This window comes from Hakea prostrata, chromosome 3 (assembly GCF_041222555.1).
Source record: "Hakea prostrata isolate BN-2017 chromosome 3, UWA_Hpros_2, whole genome shotgun sequence".
NCBI lineage: Eukaryota > Viridiplantae > Streptophyta > Magnoliopsida > Proteales > Proteaceae > Hakea > Hakea prostrata.
The window spans coordinates 73,273,450-73,293,701 of record NC_142602.1 but is presented as its reverse complement, the minus strand read 5'-3'; the positions used below and the strand labels follow the sequence as shown (position 1 = coordinate 73,293,701).

Sequence of the window (20,252 nt, the reverse complement as noted above, 5' to 3'; positions counted from 1 at the left end):
GGATTCTTTTGAATACAAATAAGGATGCAGGAACTGAGACAGCCATATTAGCCTTTCATGCCAGAGAAGCAAAATTATTTGGTCATGATGGACGGGGTGAAATTTCCCCCACCTTTAATACAATAGATTGGCTTATGTCTTTCTTTCTACTCTATATGTATATCCAATAGTTTAGCATTTGTGTTTAAGTAAAGGAACTTTCAGTGTTATCATCCCCCTCAAGCCTCCTCTTTCAATGAACAACCTGTCATAAAAGAAAGGAAGTTTCAAACTAAAACGAACAAAGGCCCACACTCGATGGCTCCATCAGATGTTTTCTTTTTCTGAATTTCTAGAAGATAAGAAAGCAACCCTCAATGGGAAACCTAAAACAGATATATTGTTGGGGGGGGAGAGGAAAAAGAACAAAGAAGAAAGGAAAGAGAGAGGCTTACTTCTTCCATTACAAGTTTCACAGAATCACTTATAACTTTCATCAATCTATCATCTTCTACACCACAATCTCGAATCTCTTGAACAGGAACATCTCCAACGTCAGTTAAAACACGAGGATCCTTTAAATCTTTCCCTGAGATTCCATACCACGTATAACATTGAAATAAGAAAAGCTCACACATACGAAATGGATAAGAAATACAAAGTCAAACATGTTGCTACAAAAAGATAAATAAGCACGAACAAATTTTGGACTTCTGTATACCCTTGTCAGTCTCCAAAGGTCATACAAGCTCTCCAGGAGGCTGACTCGAGATCACATATCAGTGAATTTTTTAAAACGTGACACTACCCTTTTTCTATTTATGATCAGAGCATCATATCATCCTGGATACACAAAATTGATTAGAAAGCTAATCCCTTGATGTCATCCTCACCTTTCCTCCAGCTTATCACTGGAAGACTTTGGATGGGGAAATCAGACAGCTGCTGGCACTTTGGTTCATTGAAATACTCAAAAATTTTGTCTTTCTTTTCTATGCGCTAAACCCCTAAAATTCAATATTATTTTCTTCATGAAATTTTGAGAAGACACTGGCTCAGAAATTGGGAATCTAATTATTTCTAGTCCACAATAAAATAAAAATCCACAGTTAGAATCCCAAACTATCTAGGTGGAAATGAAGTTTCTATTGATATATTAACAATCTTAGAAATATAGTGGTACTTTTTAACTGAAATGACTAAGGGTTTCACCTAAGAATTGTATTGCTTTCACTTTCTAGTATCCTTGCCAATACTCCTGAATGAGTGGGAACAAAGTCACATAACTTTTTACAGATACATTCCTAAGCAGTCAGTGAGTAGCAAATCCTTGTTAATTACTAGTCAAGTATACAATGTGGATAAGACAATTGAACGTATATCCCTTCTTCACTGAGAAGTTGCAAAGACTTGTTTTCCCAGACTACACCGAATGGTAAAATAAACAATATCTGCTTTCAACTTCTTCAGTCTACCAAAACAATACAACAACTAAAAGCCATCATAATTGACAAACATATGAAATGTACAACATTGGTGAGTACGTCACAAGCTCTTCTGTCAAATGAAACAGCATTGCACTTACCTACTTCTGTTGTAGAGTTTGTGCTGCCACACCAGATTGCCTCTCTAATCCGTGGAGGAGCAAATGCAGGTCCTTGAAGAAAAGATGAGTTATGCCCCAAAGGAACCCCAAGAAGTGATGCTGATGCCTTAGCACCTCCTAATGCTCGAACGAGCTCCCCCTGAAGAAATCAATATTAACCCTTCGGCTGTAGCTTATGGAGTCATATTGTAGATGGTGAAAGCTCAATGTCTCTTAAATGAAAGGCAAAATATACATGTATTAATGAGTATATACGCATGAGAAAATTAGAGAACTGAGTCTTTGAATAATATAAACATCCTTTATATCCAGCAATTACAAGGAACATGCCAAAATAGAAGTAATTGCAGAGTGTTCTATCAAATTTGTGATGCAGAGTCCAGTATCATGATCTTTTATCTAAGGGAAAGCCTCGCAGGATCTTTTGTAGGGAAAAGCTTAACTAAAGAACCAAATTGCCCCCTTTGTGATCAAACCACTAATAGGTAGAAGAAAATTAATATGGAATTTCAAAGCAAGAATTCATCATGCACTTCAATGCTGGGTAAAATCATAATAGCTCTTTAGTTAAATAGGGGCATTCAGTTCAGAACAAAAATTTGCACATAAACTCTATACTCCAGTAACTTTAGAACAGTCAGTGATTGTTGCACTAACGGCTGCTAACTGTGAGCTTCGCAAAATTAGAGAGGAGAAAAAGTCTAGTTTTGAAGTCTATTTGTTTTTAAGTTGATTGGCAGGCTAACAGAGATGCAAAGTGAGTGAACAAGACTAGAGTACATTAAAATTTTGTATATGCACCATCTTTCTGTGATCATTCTTCAAGTATATTTTTCCAGGTACAATCACATCTTAGTCATTATTAAACAACAGCTAATATGAAACTAGATGTCATAAAATAATTGACATAATGTGCAGAAGACAAAACCACAGACAGATATGTGTCACAGATCACTCCACAAGTTAAAGGAGGAAAGGTTTGTTGAGATAGTAGTATATTACATGGAACAAAATCGAACCTTGAGTTTTGCCCTCTCACGGATAAGAGTAAGAGATGCTTCAACAACACGATTCTGGCCCTTCTCTGAACTCAGTTGATGTAAGTAGTTAATCCCCTGCTTCCCAGTCTTCCACATGACTGTGAACTCAAACTAAGGCCCTATGACAATTTGATTATTTGATTGTTAAATGTATCTGCAACAAATAAATTAAAGTTCATGCTTCTTTTCTAGGTATTCAATAAATTTAAAGAAATCTAAGGCATAATATTAGCTGAGCTCCTGTAAGAGATACTTAGGAATATATGGTGTATTCTATTATACAGTGCAAAGTTGTACCTTAACTAACTTAGAGAGTTTATAAATATAAGTTCTCATACCATGTGAGATTATAGAGTTGGAAAGAATATGGGACTATATCAGATTGTGTGAGATCAGTCTTTACATTTAAAACTCTCTAAGTTTAGGTACAACTATACACAATATAATAGAATACATATTCCTAAGTTTCTCTAACACTCCTTCACATCATACAAGCTAACAGAGATATTAATAAATCAATCAACATAGAGATAGGATTTTCTACTGAGCTTCTATCTATAACAGAAATTAATCAAAAACAAATCACAAGAAAGTCTTGAAAACCAGTCTCACATTGAAGCAACATTTGACCAGTGGATAGCGAATCAGATCTGAGAGGACAATAAGGAGAGTCTACAGAATTATGTTATCTCGCCACCTTAGATGCAGTTGTCAGTTTTGATATGTTTATATAGTTTAAATAGGTTGCAAGTTTTACTAGATTAACCTATCTGGTAATACAATTACCTTTGAATCGTACCATCTAGTTGCAGGAAGTAGGATCTTAATGAGGAAGTAAAACCTTGATTGTAAATACATATCGGGAAGAAAGAAAACAGAGTACAGATTTACAAGGTTGCACAGAATACTAGTAACCTGTATAATGCTATTTCTTTCAGAAGGCTACCCAAGAGTAGCAGTCTGAAGGACTTGTTTTAAAATGCAACACGATTTTACAGGACATCTGCTTGGTTGGATGATTCAACTTTTCCATAAACGGGTTCAGTCAAGAAAAACCCTAGTATAGAGATGCACAAATAGTAAATCAGAACGAAAATGAGATGCACAATTTATTTATTTACTTATTCGAAAGCGCAGTACTTAAAGCAGCACATTCCAATCGAGTTCCCCAACGAGAGATCATCCATCATTATATTAGTAAAGCATGCAATGGAAACCTCAAAGCATCATAACAACATTAATAGCAGGAAAAACAAACATAAAGACAATAATGGGGCAGATATCTCGGACTCGATTAGTTAGGCATTGTTGTCATCACTAAATGAAAAATCAACAGACACGAAGGAGTAAAAGTTGAAAAAGAAGAAAATTTCCGGAATTGTTACCTGAAATGGTTAGGGGGATTGTCTTAAAACAGAGAAATTTTGATCAGAAGATCGAGAATGGGAAGAGAATATCACAAAACGAAGATGCAGGAGAAAGTAATGAAAGCAAAGATTGAATTAGTACCTGAAAAGACGGCGATAGTTAGGAAGAGATGTGGATGCAGAAGAAGAAGCAACAGCAGCAACCTATTTCGATGCTGAGAGTGTTGGAACAGAACAGTAGTCGATAATTGAAAACACATTTTTCGATGCCCTTTTTCATGGTTAGGTTTTAGGCTGCGTGTGGTTGAAACAAGTGTTTAGTTTACCATTGCTGCAAATCATGAAAATGTGATCAGCTGCTTTGGAAGTTGGCCTCGAGGGAAGGAGAGGAGCACATCGGATGCATGCATGATGCATGGTTGGTTTGTGTGGGCAAGGATGGTCTCAGATCCACGTCATTCGTGAAGAATTGAATCTTTCAATGATTTTATTTCAATCTTTTTTTTTTTTTTTTTTTTTTGGTGAAAAAGAATTGAATCTTTTTTTTTTATTTCAATCTTTCTCTGTGCTTATAAAGAATTACCCTAACCTACCAACTCTAAAGTTGGGTCCAAACTCCAAAAGCAAGAGCTTCAGCTAGATTGGTGCCAACTTTCCTATCTTTTGCTAATAAACAACAAATTACAAGAGACTTGTGCCCAAGTCACTATAAATGGCAAAAAAAAAAGGATTTCATTCAGATCAAATGAATGAATTAGAAGAATTATGGATGGAGTAAACCAAAGATAATAGTGGGAGAAACAGTGAGAAAGGGTATGTATAGCTAAAGCCTTATATGATTGTATCAAGTAATGACCTAGAAGATCCTTGCAGACGACAAAGCCGTCAATGCAGGGTTGGTAGAATGGTAAGATCCATACTTCTCAGTGGAGAGGTCATGGGTTTGACTCTTGCGGACGACAAAGCACCCCTGAGGATGTAATCAAGGTGCACGCAAAGCCGCCCCGATAAATCTCAGATACCAAAAAAAAAAGTAACGACCTCAGAACTAACTAGAAAACAAGAAATCCATGCTAATAGACGGTTAACTCTAATGAGACCAACAAATGCAAGCCTAGCCGAAGCCCAATCCCTACCTAGTAACTTTGTCATTTAATGCCCAGGCTAGCTCAGATGGGTTTTAGGTTCACATAAATAATGTGCATTCTTTTTTTGCTTTTTTTTTTTTTTTGGGATAAATAATGTCCATTCATGTAAAAAATAAATCAAGTTTTTTTTTTCATGCACACCCCAGACTTTAAACTTTTTGACCCCTCTCCTACCAAAAATTACAGATGGATCCAAATAAGTGAACGTCGTCCCTCGGCTGTAAACAGCCGTGGCAAAATGACCATATATAGTCTCAATTAGAAAGAAAAAAGAGAAAAATTAAACTATTACTATACCCCTTTGGCCCTTTCTCATTGCATTGAAAATTACATATACACCCCCATTACCCTATTCTCAAATATTTAAGGTGCGAAATCTCAGCTGAATTCGCCAGTTTCTTATCAGGCGAATCGGCGAAATCTCGTCGATCTCCTCATTCAATTTTAATCCCAAATCCTGATTTCCAAACCAATACCTATAATACCCTATTATCATGAGGTCATGACACGCAATCCCAAGGTCCCATCCACTTTTAAACTTCAAAATCCCAACCCATTTCTATCGTCACGCAACCTCTTTTCATTTTTCAAAGTGGTGTGTCACTTGCATGTGGGATAACCGGATAAGTTTGAATCAAACTTCAGTCTTCACATCTTCGCCCTTCATTGAGATTTTAAACAAATAAAAAGAGAAGAAACAGGCGGTGGTTCCGGCGAAGGTTTATATTTCAAGAAGTGGTTTCAATGATTCCGGCGTTGAGAAAAGAGAAGAAGTGAAGAACAAGTGAACAACAGAAGATGGAAGGGTTCAAGCATATTTCACACTTTCTAAAATGCTACTTGAGTTTGAGTCGTAAAGTTTGATTGTTTTGAGTTCGTCATCGTCTTCTTCTTCAGTTCTTCACTTCTTCAGTTTTCTCCATCAAAGCAAGGATTTCGCTAATGATGGAAGGATTTCAACCATGAAGCTAAACACAGTTGGCAACTTTGCAGGTTCACTGTCAATTTTTGCCAATTTTTTCAATTCAACATTTTCTGGCAATATTTAGCAATTTTCCAGCAATATTATTTAACTTCGTTTTACGGTGCAGCTTTCGGGGCAAAATTCGCCGAAGCGTTTTACCATGCAAATAGTAGCCGGATAAAGAAATTCCCTCTTTATCCATCTTCATTCAGCTTGCCGAAAAACACACACCATCGCCCCCACCATTGCCAGAAAGCGCTCCCAACAAAAGAAAGAAAAAGGAAAATGATACTTGTTGATGTATCTTTAAAACTTCTCAACATATACTTTGGTCATATTTGAAAATTTATTTGAATTCTAACAATCATCTGAATTCTAATAATGGTCTTAAAGATGACTATGGAAATGAGGGAGTTCAGCTTCTGATCTCTTAGGCTACATTTGTTTGCAAAGGTGGGGTGGAAAAAAATATATATATGGGTCCCATGTGTGGTGGAGTGAGGGAAAAGGAAATGAAAGAATTTTGTGAAAAAATAATAATGATGGATCTCACTTTTTATTATTCCAAACTTTCCCACAAAATCCCACCAAATTTATAGGGTTTTAAAATGGCTTGAGATGAGAAAGTTGAGGTGCCACATCACCAGACAACTTGTTTCTCACTTTACCACCCTAAACAACCAAACAATCTACAATTTTGAGATTAAAGGAAAAAGTAAAAAATCTACACTTTTTTCAAGAATTTTCCCACCCCACCTTTATTCAGCAAACAAACACAGCCTAACATTTTTGGAGCAGGAGCCGGGAGGAGGAGCCGGGAGGGGAAGGAGTGGGGGATTAGAAATGATCTCTTAAATTCACGAAAGAAATTTAATGATCCTATATACAAGATTCTCTTTTCTAAAATATGGTAAGATTGCAATGTTAAACCATAATAATATACGTTGGGTAAGGGAAACAAGGGGACCGAACAAGATCATGGATTAGAAAGGATTAAAACAAAAAAAACTCAATTACAGAGATGCCAATAAATTCGTCAAAGTAAACATCTTCCTTGAGCCCAAAATCTTGATTCCGTTGGTTTGGCACCACCAATCCGCTATCCTGTTGAAACCATTTTCATCAAAACTAAAACTAATTAATTGAAATAGGATACATGACATGCTCACACCGAACTCAATAATTGTATTAAATTTGCCCATCTCCAGAGTGAACAGTAACTCCACCACCTTCGAGCACTATACCTTCATCAGGTTTTAGAACCCAATGCCAGAAGTATCTTCTTCCTAGGACCCTGAGATTGCACAAGTGAATCAAAAAAAAATTATGCATAAGATGAGGAAAGGTCAAAATGTCAAAGGTACAAACCATCATGTTGATGATGACAAAGCAAGGGCAGATAAAACCGAATCTGGATCCTCTACCCATGTCTACAGCCTCCACCGTATTTGTGCGGGGAGACTCGAGGGTAGAGATAAGGAGATCTCAGACTCAGATAGACCTGCTTGAGAACACGAGTTCACGTCTCTCCCAACCGATGTGACACAAAAAAAAAAGGAAAAAGGAAGAAGAGTTAATAAGCTCATCAAGGATGGAACTCATAACACAAACCTCTCCCATGAAAGGAGATATACTCCCAAGAAATCAAACTCTTTCCGGCGCATGCAGGGGACAAATGTTTACCTAGTAAACATCATTCTGGGTATATATTCCTAACCAGGCAACACACCATAAAATTCTAAGGCAGGGACAATTAATTAAGAGCTATGCTACTAGTTTGATAGTGCAAGAAATAGATAATTATATCAGTTTAGCAGAAAACTGAAACACTTCATGGCAGCTGAAATTCTTCTTGAGCTCACCATTGGAATCCCCATTGCCTTGAGATCCTCATCAGTCATGTGCATCAGAGCCGTCATGTCAACCTGCCAGAAGCAATGAGAGACATTAAGCTAAATACATAAAGCCCCAAAACACAGGGTTCAACACAGGAGGAGGTAAAAGGTACATACTTCTTCGGCCTGAAAAATGATCTGATATTTTTCAAGACCAAGAGACTGCAAAAACCCTTCCATTGATTTTTCATCCTGCATGGTTCAGCATATGAGTTAACAATAAAGGTAAGGCAAAAGGTCATTTGGATCAGTCTTCAGATATTTGCAACCTAAGAAACTGACCCATTAGGGCAGAACTAAAAGGGAAAATAAAAAGTTTGTTCCTATCCTTGTCCTCCTTGTGATTAAGGATGCTTATCGGCTACATGAGGATAAAATACCTATAGACAATCAAGCAGGTATGGAAAATTAATCTATCAAATATAGGTGTACCATCCAATGCACCACATATGTGCACAGGGTGGTGCATTGACTTGAGAAGATAAGTTTCTGGTACCTGTTATTCCCCAAGTGTAAAAGAATAAAAAATAATAAATAAACAATCCAAAGGGCCAACCATCATTGCATTTTAAAATAAAAAAGAAGATCTTAATAAATCAAATACCGAAGTTTACAGTCTCACAGGGATTTCCCCAGACAAATTGTTCATTGTTCTAACATGTACAAGCGGAGTTTATTTATAGGGAAACAATCCATTGACATGGGATGTTACATTGACTATGATGAATCAGCAAATGGATCCGCCATGCCAATAATTTGACATGTCTCACAGCCTCAGATCAGAACCACCATCCTGCTGATCATGGCTTGATGATTGAATGGGTAAAACTTCAATATTAGCAAATGATTATTTCCCGCATGATATATAGTAAGAATTTTATGCTTTCTATGAACTTTTTACTATCCAATAAATCAAAAAATAAATAAATAAATGGTTCTGGACAATCATTCTTCATCTCACTTCGTTCCATATATGAACTAATATGTGGCCAGCCCCAATAAATAACGACATCTTTAAGATTTACAGACACCTTGTACACCCCCATCTATACCATTTGGCCTTTGGACAATATAAGTCTGTTACTTCATCAAATAAATAAATGTGCTCACAATGTTCATGCATCCAATGGTAACTATCAATCTCGTAATAAAGATTAACGACAAATAGACAATTTTGGTGCTCCAAACTGCTCTACATGTCCTGTGACACAGAAGGCAAGATCATCTCTATTTATACTTATGCCATCAGGGTAGTTAATCCCTGTATGCAGCCCACATGTCCCGATAAACTAAATAACCAATAACAGAAGCTACAAAAAAGCCAAAGGAATACACATACACTCAGATTCACCATCCTGAGTTCCCAACAAGGAAGTTTACACAAGTTGGAAAACCTGATTTTGAAGTTTAGCAAACAAATTTGATCTTCCTGCTGTTGCACTAATTTGATCTACAAATTTAAGGAACTCTACAAGAAAAACTCCCTGACAATGTCGACCTCAGCATAATGGCAAATTGGCAAGATTATTCAATTCATGGATTTGAGTCGAAAAACAGCACCTACACAAAGCAACTGTAAGGCTTCATGCATTATGAACTCAGATTCCATAATGGAAGAGCCTTGTGCACTAGGTAGGTCCTTTTATAAGAAGCAGTCCAAACATATATCAAACACTGACCTAATGAGAAATCCTCTCCATATGATGAAATAAAAATTATTAAAATCACCAACACTGATGTAGCCAAGCATTGCATCAATTTTCCATGGAAAAGACACATATGTAAAAGAAAACCATAATCATTGTAATTGGCTACATTACCTAGTATCATATTAGGGAGAAACACGGATCTGGGGTATAAGGAATAGAAACCCACAACTGGATCAGTCCCAACCAAAGATTGCCTAGGTTAAGAATCAACTGATAATCTGACCATCACCATCTATAATCTGGATAACTAGAAAAAACAAATCCAGTAAAGCTGCCAAAAGAGAATCTACAAATCAGAGTTGAAAATCATCATATCAGGCTTTAATTAGGGCCATGCAATCAATGAGGTGGGACCTATGAATGGAAATCCTAACCCTCAGACCATTAGACACATAAAACCCATGGAGTTCCACAATTGTTATCTACAAATCAGAGTAGGAAATCATCATATCAGGCTCTCATTAGGGCCATGCAATCAATGAGGTGGGACCTATGAATGGAAATCCTAACCCTCAGAACATTAGACACATATAAACCATGGAGTTCCACAATTGTTATATTGCACAACATATGCAAAGATATGGTTTTCTTATCTTGAAATTATGGTACTATATAATTATTGACAACAATGTAACATTTTGATGCATAATATACAACTCATTAGAGCACAGAAACCAGAAAAGGGGAAACTGGGGAAGAACAAAACAGGATATATTAAGAAACTGTTCTACTTCTTTGAGATAATAAAAGAATATCATACCCAATTCTTTTTAAAATCTTAACAAAGCACAGTCATAACATGGATCCAGTACCAGAGATATTTCTATTAGCAATTGCACTTTACGGAACAGGTGTGAACATGAGTGTGGGAAAGACCATGTGAAAATATTGGGGGGGGGGGGGGTTCTGTCAGATACCTTCTGTTGAGTCTTTTTCCTTGAAGTTGAAGGAGCTTTTTTGGTTTCTGGTGCTGGGGTTTCAACTGCAACAGTTTTTCTGGCAGGTTTAGCAATCTCTGCTGCCAGCTTTGATTTTGGGGGATCAGTATTTGGTGGCTGTGATTGCATTGTGCCAGACAGCTTTTCACGTAGATCCTGGACACCACCTGCAACAGTACTCTTTCCACTTCGATATACTTGCAATGAGTTCTTCTTCTGAAGCTTCAACCTAAGGTCTTTGGCATCAACTTTGCGGTCTTCATATCCCATCAATACAAAGTCAAATATCAATTTAACCTCAAGTGAGAAGGACATTTGTAGTAGAAAATTCAAACAGAAGTAACAGGATCAGAGATAATTCATACTTGCAGCACGAGGTTCATTATCACCCTTGAAGAGATCATGTTCCCATTTGTCATCATTTGGCCTCTGCCTGCAAAATATTATGTAGAAAAAAAGGCCAAAATGTTATCTCCTGAAGTCTTTCTTTAAACTGAATAGACTAAGCATGCCCTAATCATGCTACCCACACCATATTCTAGTCCCTTTTCTTTTTTTCAGAACATTGGGATCCTTGGCAAAAAGATAGGGACAGAAAACTATACATCTGGTTAACACAACTAAGAGAAAACAAATATCCATGATGTACTCCACAAGCAACGTGAAATATGGAGAACCAGGGGAACTAAGATTACAGGGATGATCTAAAAGAGAAAGTCATGGCCTTTGGTAATGGTAGGCAAAAATAGGAAATAAAACAGGTTTTAGAATGGAAAAAAAATTTAGCATCTTGGACTCCTTCAAAAAGAATTAAGTTTCAGTTAAGTGTTGAATTACAGAAGACAGTTTAGGCTCTGGGTCACAGCTGTATAGGACTAGCAGATAAATAGAAAAGAAGATATGAAAATTTGAGAAAATTAGAGAGCAGGACAATCCGAGAATCATCAAAATTAGAATTGCCCTATAATGATGTGAAATGGGATAAAATACATGAACTAAAGGTGGCATCTGAAGTTACAACACTACAGCTTTAGACTCTAGATGGATCTATGGCCAACAAAGATCCGCAATTCTAACCAATGACATTCCGAATGTATACATTTCTGAAGTAAGCTACAAGAACTATAACATGAAATGAGATCCCAAGACACATATACTGCCATAAATTTTGTGTACCATGAGAAAAATAGGATGAGACCATGATACAACAACTCAAACCCCCCCCCCCTTGAATAAAAAGTGTTGTAGTTTAGACCCCCCCCCCCTAAAAAAAAACAGTATCTCTAATCATTTTCTATTCTAAACCACCACTGATTTTATTAAGGAGATAACTAAAAGGACTCCAATCACCAAAAAAGCCATAAATCCTACAACACTGCAGGAAGAGAGCATCATGGGGGAGTCGTTCAGCTGGTTCTTTACTGTTCCTATAGATCTGGCCGGAAACCATTACCATGTTTTTAAGGATAAGGATCAGGCATATCCCTGTTGTGTGTTTTCTACAAAAGTTCTAACCAGTTAATTCTCACTGCATGCCAGGAGTCTTCACAATATGCACATTTCGTATTCCATAAATCCGGATCACAAAGCAACAGGAAGAAAATGGAGATTAGATGGGAGTTGGAACTCATAGATTCTATTTCCAAAATTGGAAACTACAAAGATTCAAACCTAAAAGCCATGCACGTTCCCTAATGCTATCAACCCCAAAGTGATAGCTAACTAAACCTTTAGGATGCTCTATATTCCATGAAGATCCTTGTAGTTCCCTAATGCTATCAGTCCCAAAAGTTATACTTAACTAAACCTTTAGGATGCTCTTTATCCCGTGAAGATCCTTGTAGTCATAGGTTTTAAATACCACAAAGCAGTCACATTACTGGGCAGTCAAACTAAGTTTTTCTGAAGTTGACAATCTTCTGACTTCTAGTTTCCACATCAGATTCCTGATTTAATTTTTCCTTTTCAAGACAAAGTTGTTGCAGCCAAAATAGAAACCAAAACACATCCCCCTTATTGTTTGATGTCAGGTCCAGTGTTTAAAACTTTCTTTGTATAAGTTTCATAGAGTTCCATGTCTTCATGTGAGTAATAACATTGATGGAATACAGAAAGCCCATTCTTCCTTCAGCTTCTTTGGAGTATACTAGCCTTTTTTCCATCCAAGGTGTGTTTCTATTCTACATATGGCCCTGGCATTCCATCTGAAGATTGTTTTGTCCTTCTTCTCACTACCCTTTTTTTCCATCATAAATAATTTTATACATATAGGCTTGGCATTCCATCCAACCTGCCACTCAGTCAACAAGGTAAGCTCTGATGGAGATACACATTGCACATTATTGGTCAGCATTGGAGATGACTGCTGGGTGGAAACAACATTATCTTCAGAAGTTAACTCAGATCCTCAGAGATGATTGACACAATTTTTTAGGACAATCAACTTGTTTGTGATTTATTTGAACTTAAGATCCTAAAAGAATTGGGGATGCAATTCCAGCAACTGTGTTTCAGAATTTTGATCAACCCTCAGAGTCTCACACAGCTCCTGCTTGCACATTGGAATGGCACACTCAGCTAAATCTGAGCTGAGGCTTGGTGCCCACTTTGCCTCTTAAGCTATTCCACTTACAGAGGTAGAGTGATTCTCATCAGTATAAATGGGTGCCTCCCAGATAGAGGATCCAACACATCTAATTATAGGTGCTGAAAAGCAAGATTCAGTAGCTCCTAAGCTGAATGACCTCATTGAGATAGGTTTTGAAATGGTGGGGACATTTAGGAAAACCCCATCTTGTCACATGGTTTTCTCCCTTCTACGAGATTTACCTAACAAAGTTTGGGATCTGGCTTGCGTTACTCTAAAAGGATATACATTCTCCTCCATTCTTTATTCTTTGCTTCAATTAATAATGCCATTATTTTTGCCTTTTAATTTTAGTATCCACATAAGATGGATCCTATATAACAACATTGCCTCTTGAGTCTTCATACATTCCTAAGTAAGAGAGAGGAATCAAAAAGATATTAACAAAAGAAAGAAAAAAATCACACTATGATGAGATAGCATAGACTCCCTGAGAAGCAACAAATGAAACTGAAGAAAAACAAAGCAAACCAAAATTTTTAGAAGAATACAAGGGTCCAAAAACAAATCCAAACACGGACAGAGTATTAAACAAAAGAAACAGAAACACTACGGCCTCCAGAAAACTACAGCAGTAATTAAAACCCACCAAAGAGAAAAAGGAAATTAATTCGCGGATCGAGCGGAGTTCCTAAGATAACGAAATTGAAATCATAGATTATGCCAACCTCAAAGGAAAATTTTAGGGAGAAGAAAACACAAACCTTTTGTTATTGGTGTGCCTACTTCGACCAAAATCTTGTTCGGCGTTTCCGTTGAGCCGCTCCTTCACAGACCTCTTGGTCCCAGCAGTCACCCGATCAGCGTACATGGTAGAAGAAATAACAGAAAAATAGTTAACCCTAACCCTAACCTCAACCCTAGTCTTGCCCACCTACTTCCATGAGATTTTAATCAGAGACGATGAAGCGAGATAGTCGAAACGTCGAATCTCGGAAATTGAATATCTCCGATAACCGGACTTCAGAGGAAGATTGAGTCTGTGAAGAGGGGAAGAGGACTTCTACGTCATTCCGACAAAACATAGGATTTTCTGTGGAAATTAGTTTTGATCGCGACTTAAGATTTTACCCGAAGCTCCCCACCCCCTCGAACCGAAGTTTCAAGTGCCCCGTTTCCCGTTTAGAAAAGGGCATGGTGCCTTGGCATGACTTTGCTTTCTCTCTTAATAATATTTTTATTTTTTTATTTTTTTTTTATGGTCGGATTTCTCTCAATAATTAAGGGCATGTTTGGTTACTTGAATCTGAAGATTTTCAAATTTTAAAGATTTCAAATCTATGGAGTCATGGTTCATAAAATTAACTATTTGGTTAACCTAAATCTTTGGAATGAACTCTGTAGATTCTTCCTAAAAAAACATTTATGGAATCATTGTTCAAATGTTTAACGCTTTTTTAGTAAAGATGAAATCTCTGGATTTCACCTCATATCCATAAATCTATAGATTCATGTGTTTAGTGTAAAAACATGAATCTTTAGATTTCATGAATCCAGGGATTCACACAACCAAACGGGTATAAATCTCCCATTTGTGGAATCCAGAGATTTGAAATCTCTGGATTCATGTAATCAAACAGGCCCTAAACAACTCTAATAGGGTTTCGGGTGACCAGGTCCCGAACCTTCAACTTCCATGAAGGAACGTATGATACTCCCTGCTCAACTCTATTCCTCTTGGAAGCAACATCGTCGTCCAATTCTTTCTTCCTCTTGGCCAAGTTGATTTCATCTTAAGTAGACTCAACAATATCAACCGTCTCTTTCCCTTTGGCAGTGGGTTCCTGCCTAATCTTCAGAGCCCCTTGGGGGCAGTAGGGGTGCTGGCCTTCGGAACTGGCGATTCCTTGGGTGCTTTTTCTTTGCCTTTGGTTTGGGCTGCCCGATCCTCGCAGGCTTCAAACCCTTGCTTGGCCAAGGCTTTTACGGCCTTCGGTTATACCGAGAGGCACTGCAATATAGAAGAAAATTAATACAAGTGCGTAGAAATAAATAAACAACATAAGTGTTCGGAAGCTCACCAGGGGCCAGACCCCATAAACGAAGAACCGCCTCATATTTCATGGCAAGACCATGGATCTCTTGACATGGTTTGATGGCCTTGATTGCTCGAGTGGCCTTGTCCTCAGCAAGAGTAATTGGCAAAGGGCGATTAACCCGAGTATAAGGGTTCAAGCGGCTCAAAGTGATCAGGAAGTTAAGTTCAGAAGGGGGCACTCGGCAAAATAGATACCGTTGACGCCACCCCTTATGATTCGAGGGGCAAGTACCTTGGGCTAGAATGCCACCTAACCAGCCTAACGCGCTTTTGGAGCGCTTGGAAAGAAACACCCACCCAGGGGGGTTGGGCTTACTAAGGAAATAAAATTGAGAAAACAGAGCAAGGGAAGGGGTTATTTGGAGTTCGAGACAAAGCCCTATGAAGCCAACGATATGTCTCCAGCTATTCGGGAGGAGCATACCAGGGCAAATTTCCCAATGGTTAAGAATTTCAGCAAAAAGAGGAGAATGGAAGGGAAACCGAACCCCACTCTTGAATGTATCTACATAGATAGAGAATTCCTTAAGAGGATTGGAATTGACTCTCTCATCTGGGTTTGGGACCCAAAGAAGGTAAGAAGAAGGGAGAGAAAAGTTAGAGGATATTTCTTTTACCTCATTAGGATGAATGTGAGAAACATAAAAGAAAGGGCCAGTAGAAGGCCTTTTTGATGGTCGGGAGCTTCCTACAACTATTTTCTGAGGAGCTTTCTACTTTTGGAAAGGTGAAGAAACTCTTTGGTCCCTAGCTACGTTTACACGAATAGAAGACAACCAACGATCAGTGATCCTTTCATTTTGATCACCAGACAGCTCCATAGAGGCTGAAGGACTTACCTGGTTAGCAAAGTCCTCCCATCGATCATTCGATCAACGGAATCTCCGTCAAAGGTCTTATCACTACCCATTGGGAAAATGAGAAACAATTAAGGTTTGAACTAAGGGTTTCTAAACAAAGAAGAAGAATTAAAGAATTACAAGTCTAAGGAAAATGAATCAGGAACCATAAAGAAAAGAAAGGATTTGGGGAAAACAACAAAGAAATGATGAACTTACTTGTCTGTTTTTTCGGAAGAAGATTTGATGCTTGAAGAACGAAAAGCTTGGAATTGTAGGACAGGATGCCAAAAATCTTTAAAGTGAAAGTAAGTTCGCAGAAGCAAATTCGCAGAGCAAAGAAGTGAAAGATGAAAATAGAGAGTGAGAGGGTTTATTAGACTTTAGCAGCTAACGATGGATGAACCAAATTGAATGTGATCGATGAACGAGAATGGGTGACGATGCGAGTGTAATTGATCATCGAACGAGATCAATGTTCATCAACGGCTGATGATCATTGACGGTTCGAGCCTAAGGGTAATGATGAGTACGGTTGATAGAGACCAAGTGGAGTGAGTAACGCATGATATGAGGAGCGTGGGCGGCTTAAGATGTACCATTGTGAAGGATAATAAAAAATCTAACACTTGAGATTCAAGAGGACGTTTGACCCTCTATATGCCTCGTCTTAATGATCGTGATTGGTAAAAGGAAAACCAAGCCCTCGCTTGCCCCGAACGCTTGGCCTGGGGCTCATGATGAGGATAAAAAAAATACCAAATTGGGTCCAACCCCGTTCGGGTCATGGACTCCATTTCTAGACGCTCAACCATGGTCGGGTCAAGAAACTGATCGGGATTGGTCTAGAGTACAAACCAAGCAGTTACGTTGGGGAGAATGAATGTTGCAGTTATAGAAATAAACGTGATCCCAAAGGATTTGGGATACGTGATTGAGTTATACCAGGTAACTACAATTGACACGAGGGGGGCGATCGTGTTGATTAAGGTAACTGCCCTTATCACCGAAAAGATGGGTAAAACCCTAAGATCCAACAGTCACCAAGGGAAGATACGGATGAATCCAACGGTCGGGAAGGAAAGGTAAACCCTATATAAATCATAGGTCCACGCACAATTGAGGTATTTGAATCATTTCCCTCCATTACTACATTCAATTTAAGCTCTGCGACTAGCCAGAGCTCTGTGGTGTTCCATTTTCTAACTTAGCCTTTGGAGATGGCCTCCCGACCCCACAGTTAGACCACATCTAAACTTGTTTTGCAGGTCATTCTTCAAGGATTAAAAGGTTGAAAAGACTTAGATGCATCAAGGATATTCCTCAAAGCGATTGACTTAAGTATCTTGGTTCAATCATAAATAAAAGAAGGTAATACATAGGATGATGTTTCCCATAAAATTAAAGCAGGGTGGATGAAGGGGAGAGTTGTGTTTAGGGTCAGTGTGATTGATGTATTCCTTCAAAGCTCAAAAGAAAATTTTAAGGACTGTTGTTCGACCAGCTATGATGTATGATGCAAAATATTGGGCTACTAAAAAGAATCGTATAAATAAACTCAGTGCAGCAATAATCAGGATGCTAAAATAGATGAGTGGTAAAATTAAGAAGGATAAGATAAAGAATGAACATATTAGAGTGTTAATCTATGAGTAGTTCCAATAAATGATAAGCGAAAAAGCCGTTTGAGGTGCCACGACCACATTCAGTGGAGCCTTGTGAATGCCCCTGTATGGAAAGTGATATAATCTAGATTGAAGGAATTATAAGAGTTAGGTGTAGACCTAAGATAACCTTAAGAGAAATATTGAGAAATGATATGCATAGCTTAGGCCTTGTATCTAGTATGTCCTTAAACAGAGTTAATTGGAAGGTATGATGTATTCAACCCTATTTAGTTGTGACAAGGCTTGATGATGATGACAATAATGCTCGTCATGAGACGATACATCTCTTAAAATCACCTGACCACAATACTTTAGACCTTGATTTCTCTTTCAAAGTAAACTTACACTGTTAGATGTGTCAAATGATTCATCCAATTCTGTTTCGATTGGGTCGAATTTAGTTTAATTTTGATTTTAGTATGTAGAGGGAATGCTCCAACAATAGGGACTAAATGCAATAAATACCTTAAATTTCAAGAGTTCAATGGTATTGTTGTAACAAATTTTGATTGCCTAGCAAGGCTTAGCTTCCATAAAGAATAACACACCAAGTTAGATACGCTCCTGAGATTTTTCGAACACTTTTAAAGTCTACAAATTCGGCCATAACATTGACCACTGGGGGTGGGGGTGGGAGGGGCTAGCTTGAATTAATGGGAAGCTATGTTAAGTGTCTAATCTTTTTACCTAACGTGGGAAGAATGTTGGTTTAAAATCAATGTCACAACAAAAATGGATTAGAGAACATCGTTTTTACATTTCAATTTAGATCACGATAAAATAAATCAAATTTATATACCAAGAGTTTTGGTTTACATGAGGACTGTTGGGGTTCACTACTTTATGTGGAATGGCTGCTTGGCTAAACTTGCTTACAATAGAGTTTTGAATCAAAAGTATGCAATTTGTAGTAATTCTGATAAAGCATGGTGGATATTCATCTGGAAGTTAACTATTCATCCTAAGTTAAAATTTTTTTTTTTTGGCGTTGTTTGCATGCAGGATCCCTGTTAAGGCACTCATCGGTTGATAGACAACAATCCAATCTGATTGTACTCTATGTGATGAGGAAAGAATAAATAGACCAGAATCAGTTCGGTTTAAACCCAGTTCGGTTAGAACAATTAGACCAGTTCGGTCCAAACTTAGTCCGACCAGATCGGATCAAGTTAGACCAACCAAGTCAAGGTCGGTTGGATAAATATAAAGTTGAATAAAAAGGTAAATCTGAATAAGATTCTAGCCAAAGAAACAGTATTCAACCAGGACTCTACTACTTGTGTTCGAGTAGGGCTCAAGGACTAGGAGTCTAATCACAACCTAATGAGGGTTTGAGTCTCATTCAAACTCGTACATAGAAAATCTATAAAAAGGTAAAGGAGCACAAGAGAAAGGTACGCTGAATAGAATTATCACTATTCGTATTATTATTGTTCATTACTTTCTTGCCTTCCTGAGTCGGATTTCTAACTAGATCGTCGGAGGTGAAAACTCGACCTCCACGGTCGAGCTCATCTGTGCAGGTTTAACCGGCTGAAGGGACGAACAGGATTGTGCAGCAACACTATGTGGCAAATGCGAGGAGACGCTATAGCATATGCTTATGGATTGCGAATGGAGTATACTCATTTGGGCGTCTGGACCATTAGGCATTAGAATAGACCATATCCGTCATAATAGCCTTCATCTGCAACTTTGCCTTTATTTTTTTTTCAGTCTAGACTTGATAAATCTATGCTTAAATGGTTTTTTAACATTCTTATTCTCACTTGTTATACAACTTGGTTGTTTCTCAATGCTGTTGCTTTTAATGATACAAATCCAAACCCAATTAAAGCAATTGAGTTTATAAATAAATGATCATCTGATATGCACATACACTCGACTAACATAGGAGGGGAAGAACAAGGAGTCATTCTTAATTAGTTGTGCATCTATAAGTCTCTCATTCATCATAAAAAATGCAATGGTTCAATTTTAATTTTGTGCAGGGAAGCGACAACACAAGGAAAAAAAAGACTGTATGGACATGGGGACTACTTGAAAAAAACAAGATCACATTCCTAGAATGGGGAAGCATGGATGACATTAACACAATGAAGGCAACATTAGAGGGAATGGCACATTGATTGAACCAAATGGTAAAGAAGAAGATTAAGATTCACACAATTTGGAACAACGATAAGCAGATGGATCACATTCTTCTACTACCAATCTTGACAGTTGACACCATGGCATACACAACACATCCTCAGCTCATTACTTTTTTTTTTTTTTTTGATTACAAAACGGGGTCAAAGACCCAAAAAAAAAAAAAATCAAACTAAAGCACAACTCATGAGATTTTTTCCGTGCCGGTCCTTAGCTCATTACTATTCTAAAGAATTTAAGAGACATAAAAATTACACTCTTTCA

General features: G+C 37.7%; 2 protein-coding genes across 2 annotated transcripts; both read right to left on the bottom strand.

Annotated features, from left to right (window-relative positions):
• Window positions 1-232: 232 nt before the first annotated feature.
• On the bottom strand, window positions 233-4,452 carry LOC149023023 (arginase 1, mitochondrial-like). Its single transcript, XM_089147745.1, has 5 exons — window positions 4,135-4,452; window positions 2,605-2,744; window positions 1,565-1,724; window positions 435-568; window positions 233-244 (listed from the first exon to the last, which is right to left on the bottom strand). Exons 2-5 carry the CDS (start codon window positions 2,719-2,721, stop codon window positions 233-235), a joined length of 423 nt encoding a protein of 140 aa, XP_089003871.1. The 5' UTR covers window positions 2,722-2,744; window positions 4,135-4,452.
• A 2,479-nt stretch (window positions 4,453-6,931) lies between these two features.
• LOC149023022 (Sterile alpha motif (SAM) domain-containing protein) lies at window positions 6,932-14,418 on the bottom strand. The gene is made up of 6 exons (XM_089150895.1): window positions 13,998-14,418; window positions 11,012-11,079; window positions 10,626-10,903; window positions 8,117-8,191; window positions 7,967-8,029; window positions 6,932-7,398 (listed from the first exon to the last, which is right to left on the bottom strand). Exons 1-6 carry the CDS (start codon window positions 14,102-14,104, stop codon window positions 7,354-7,356), a joined length of 636 nt encoding a protein of 211 aa, XP_089007021.1. The 5' UTR covers window positions 14,105-14,418; the 3' UTR covers window positions 6,932-7,353.
• Between the last annotated feature and the right edge of the window lie 5,834 nt (window positions 14,419-20,252).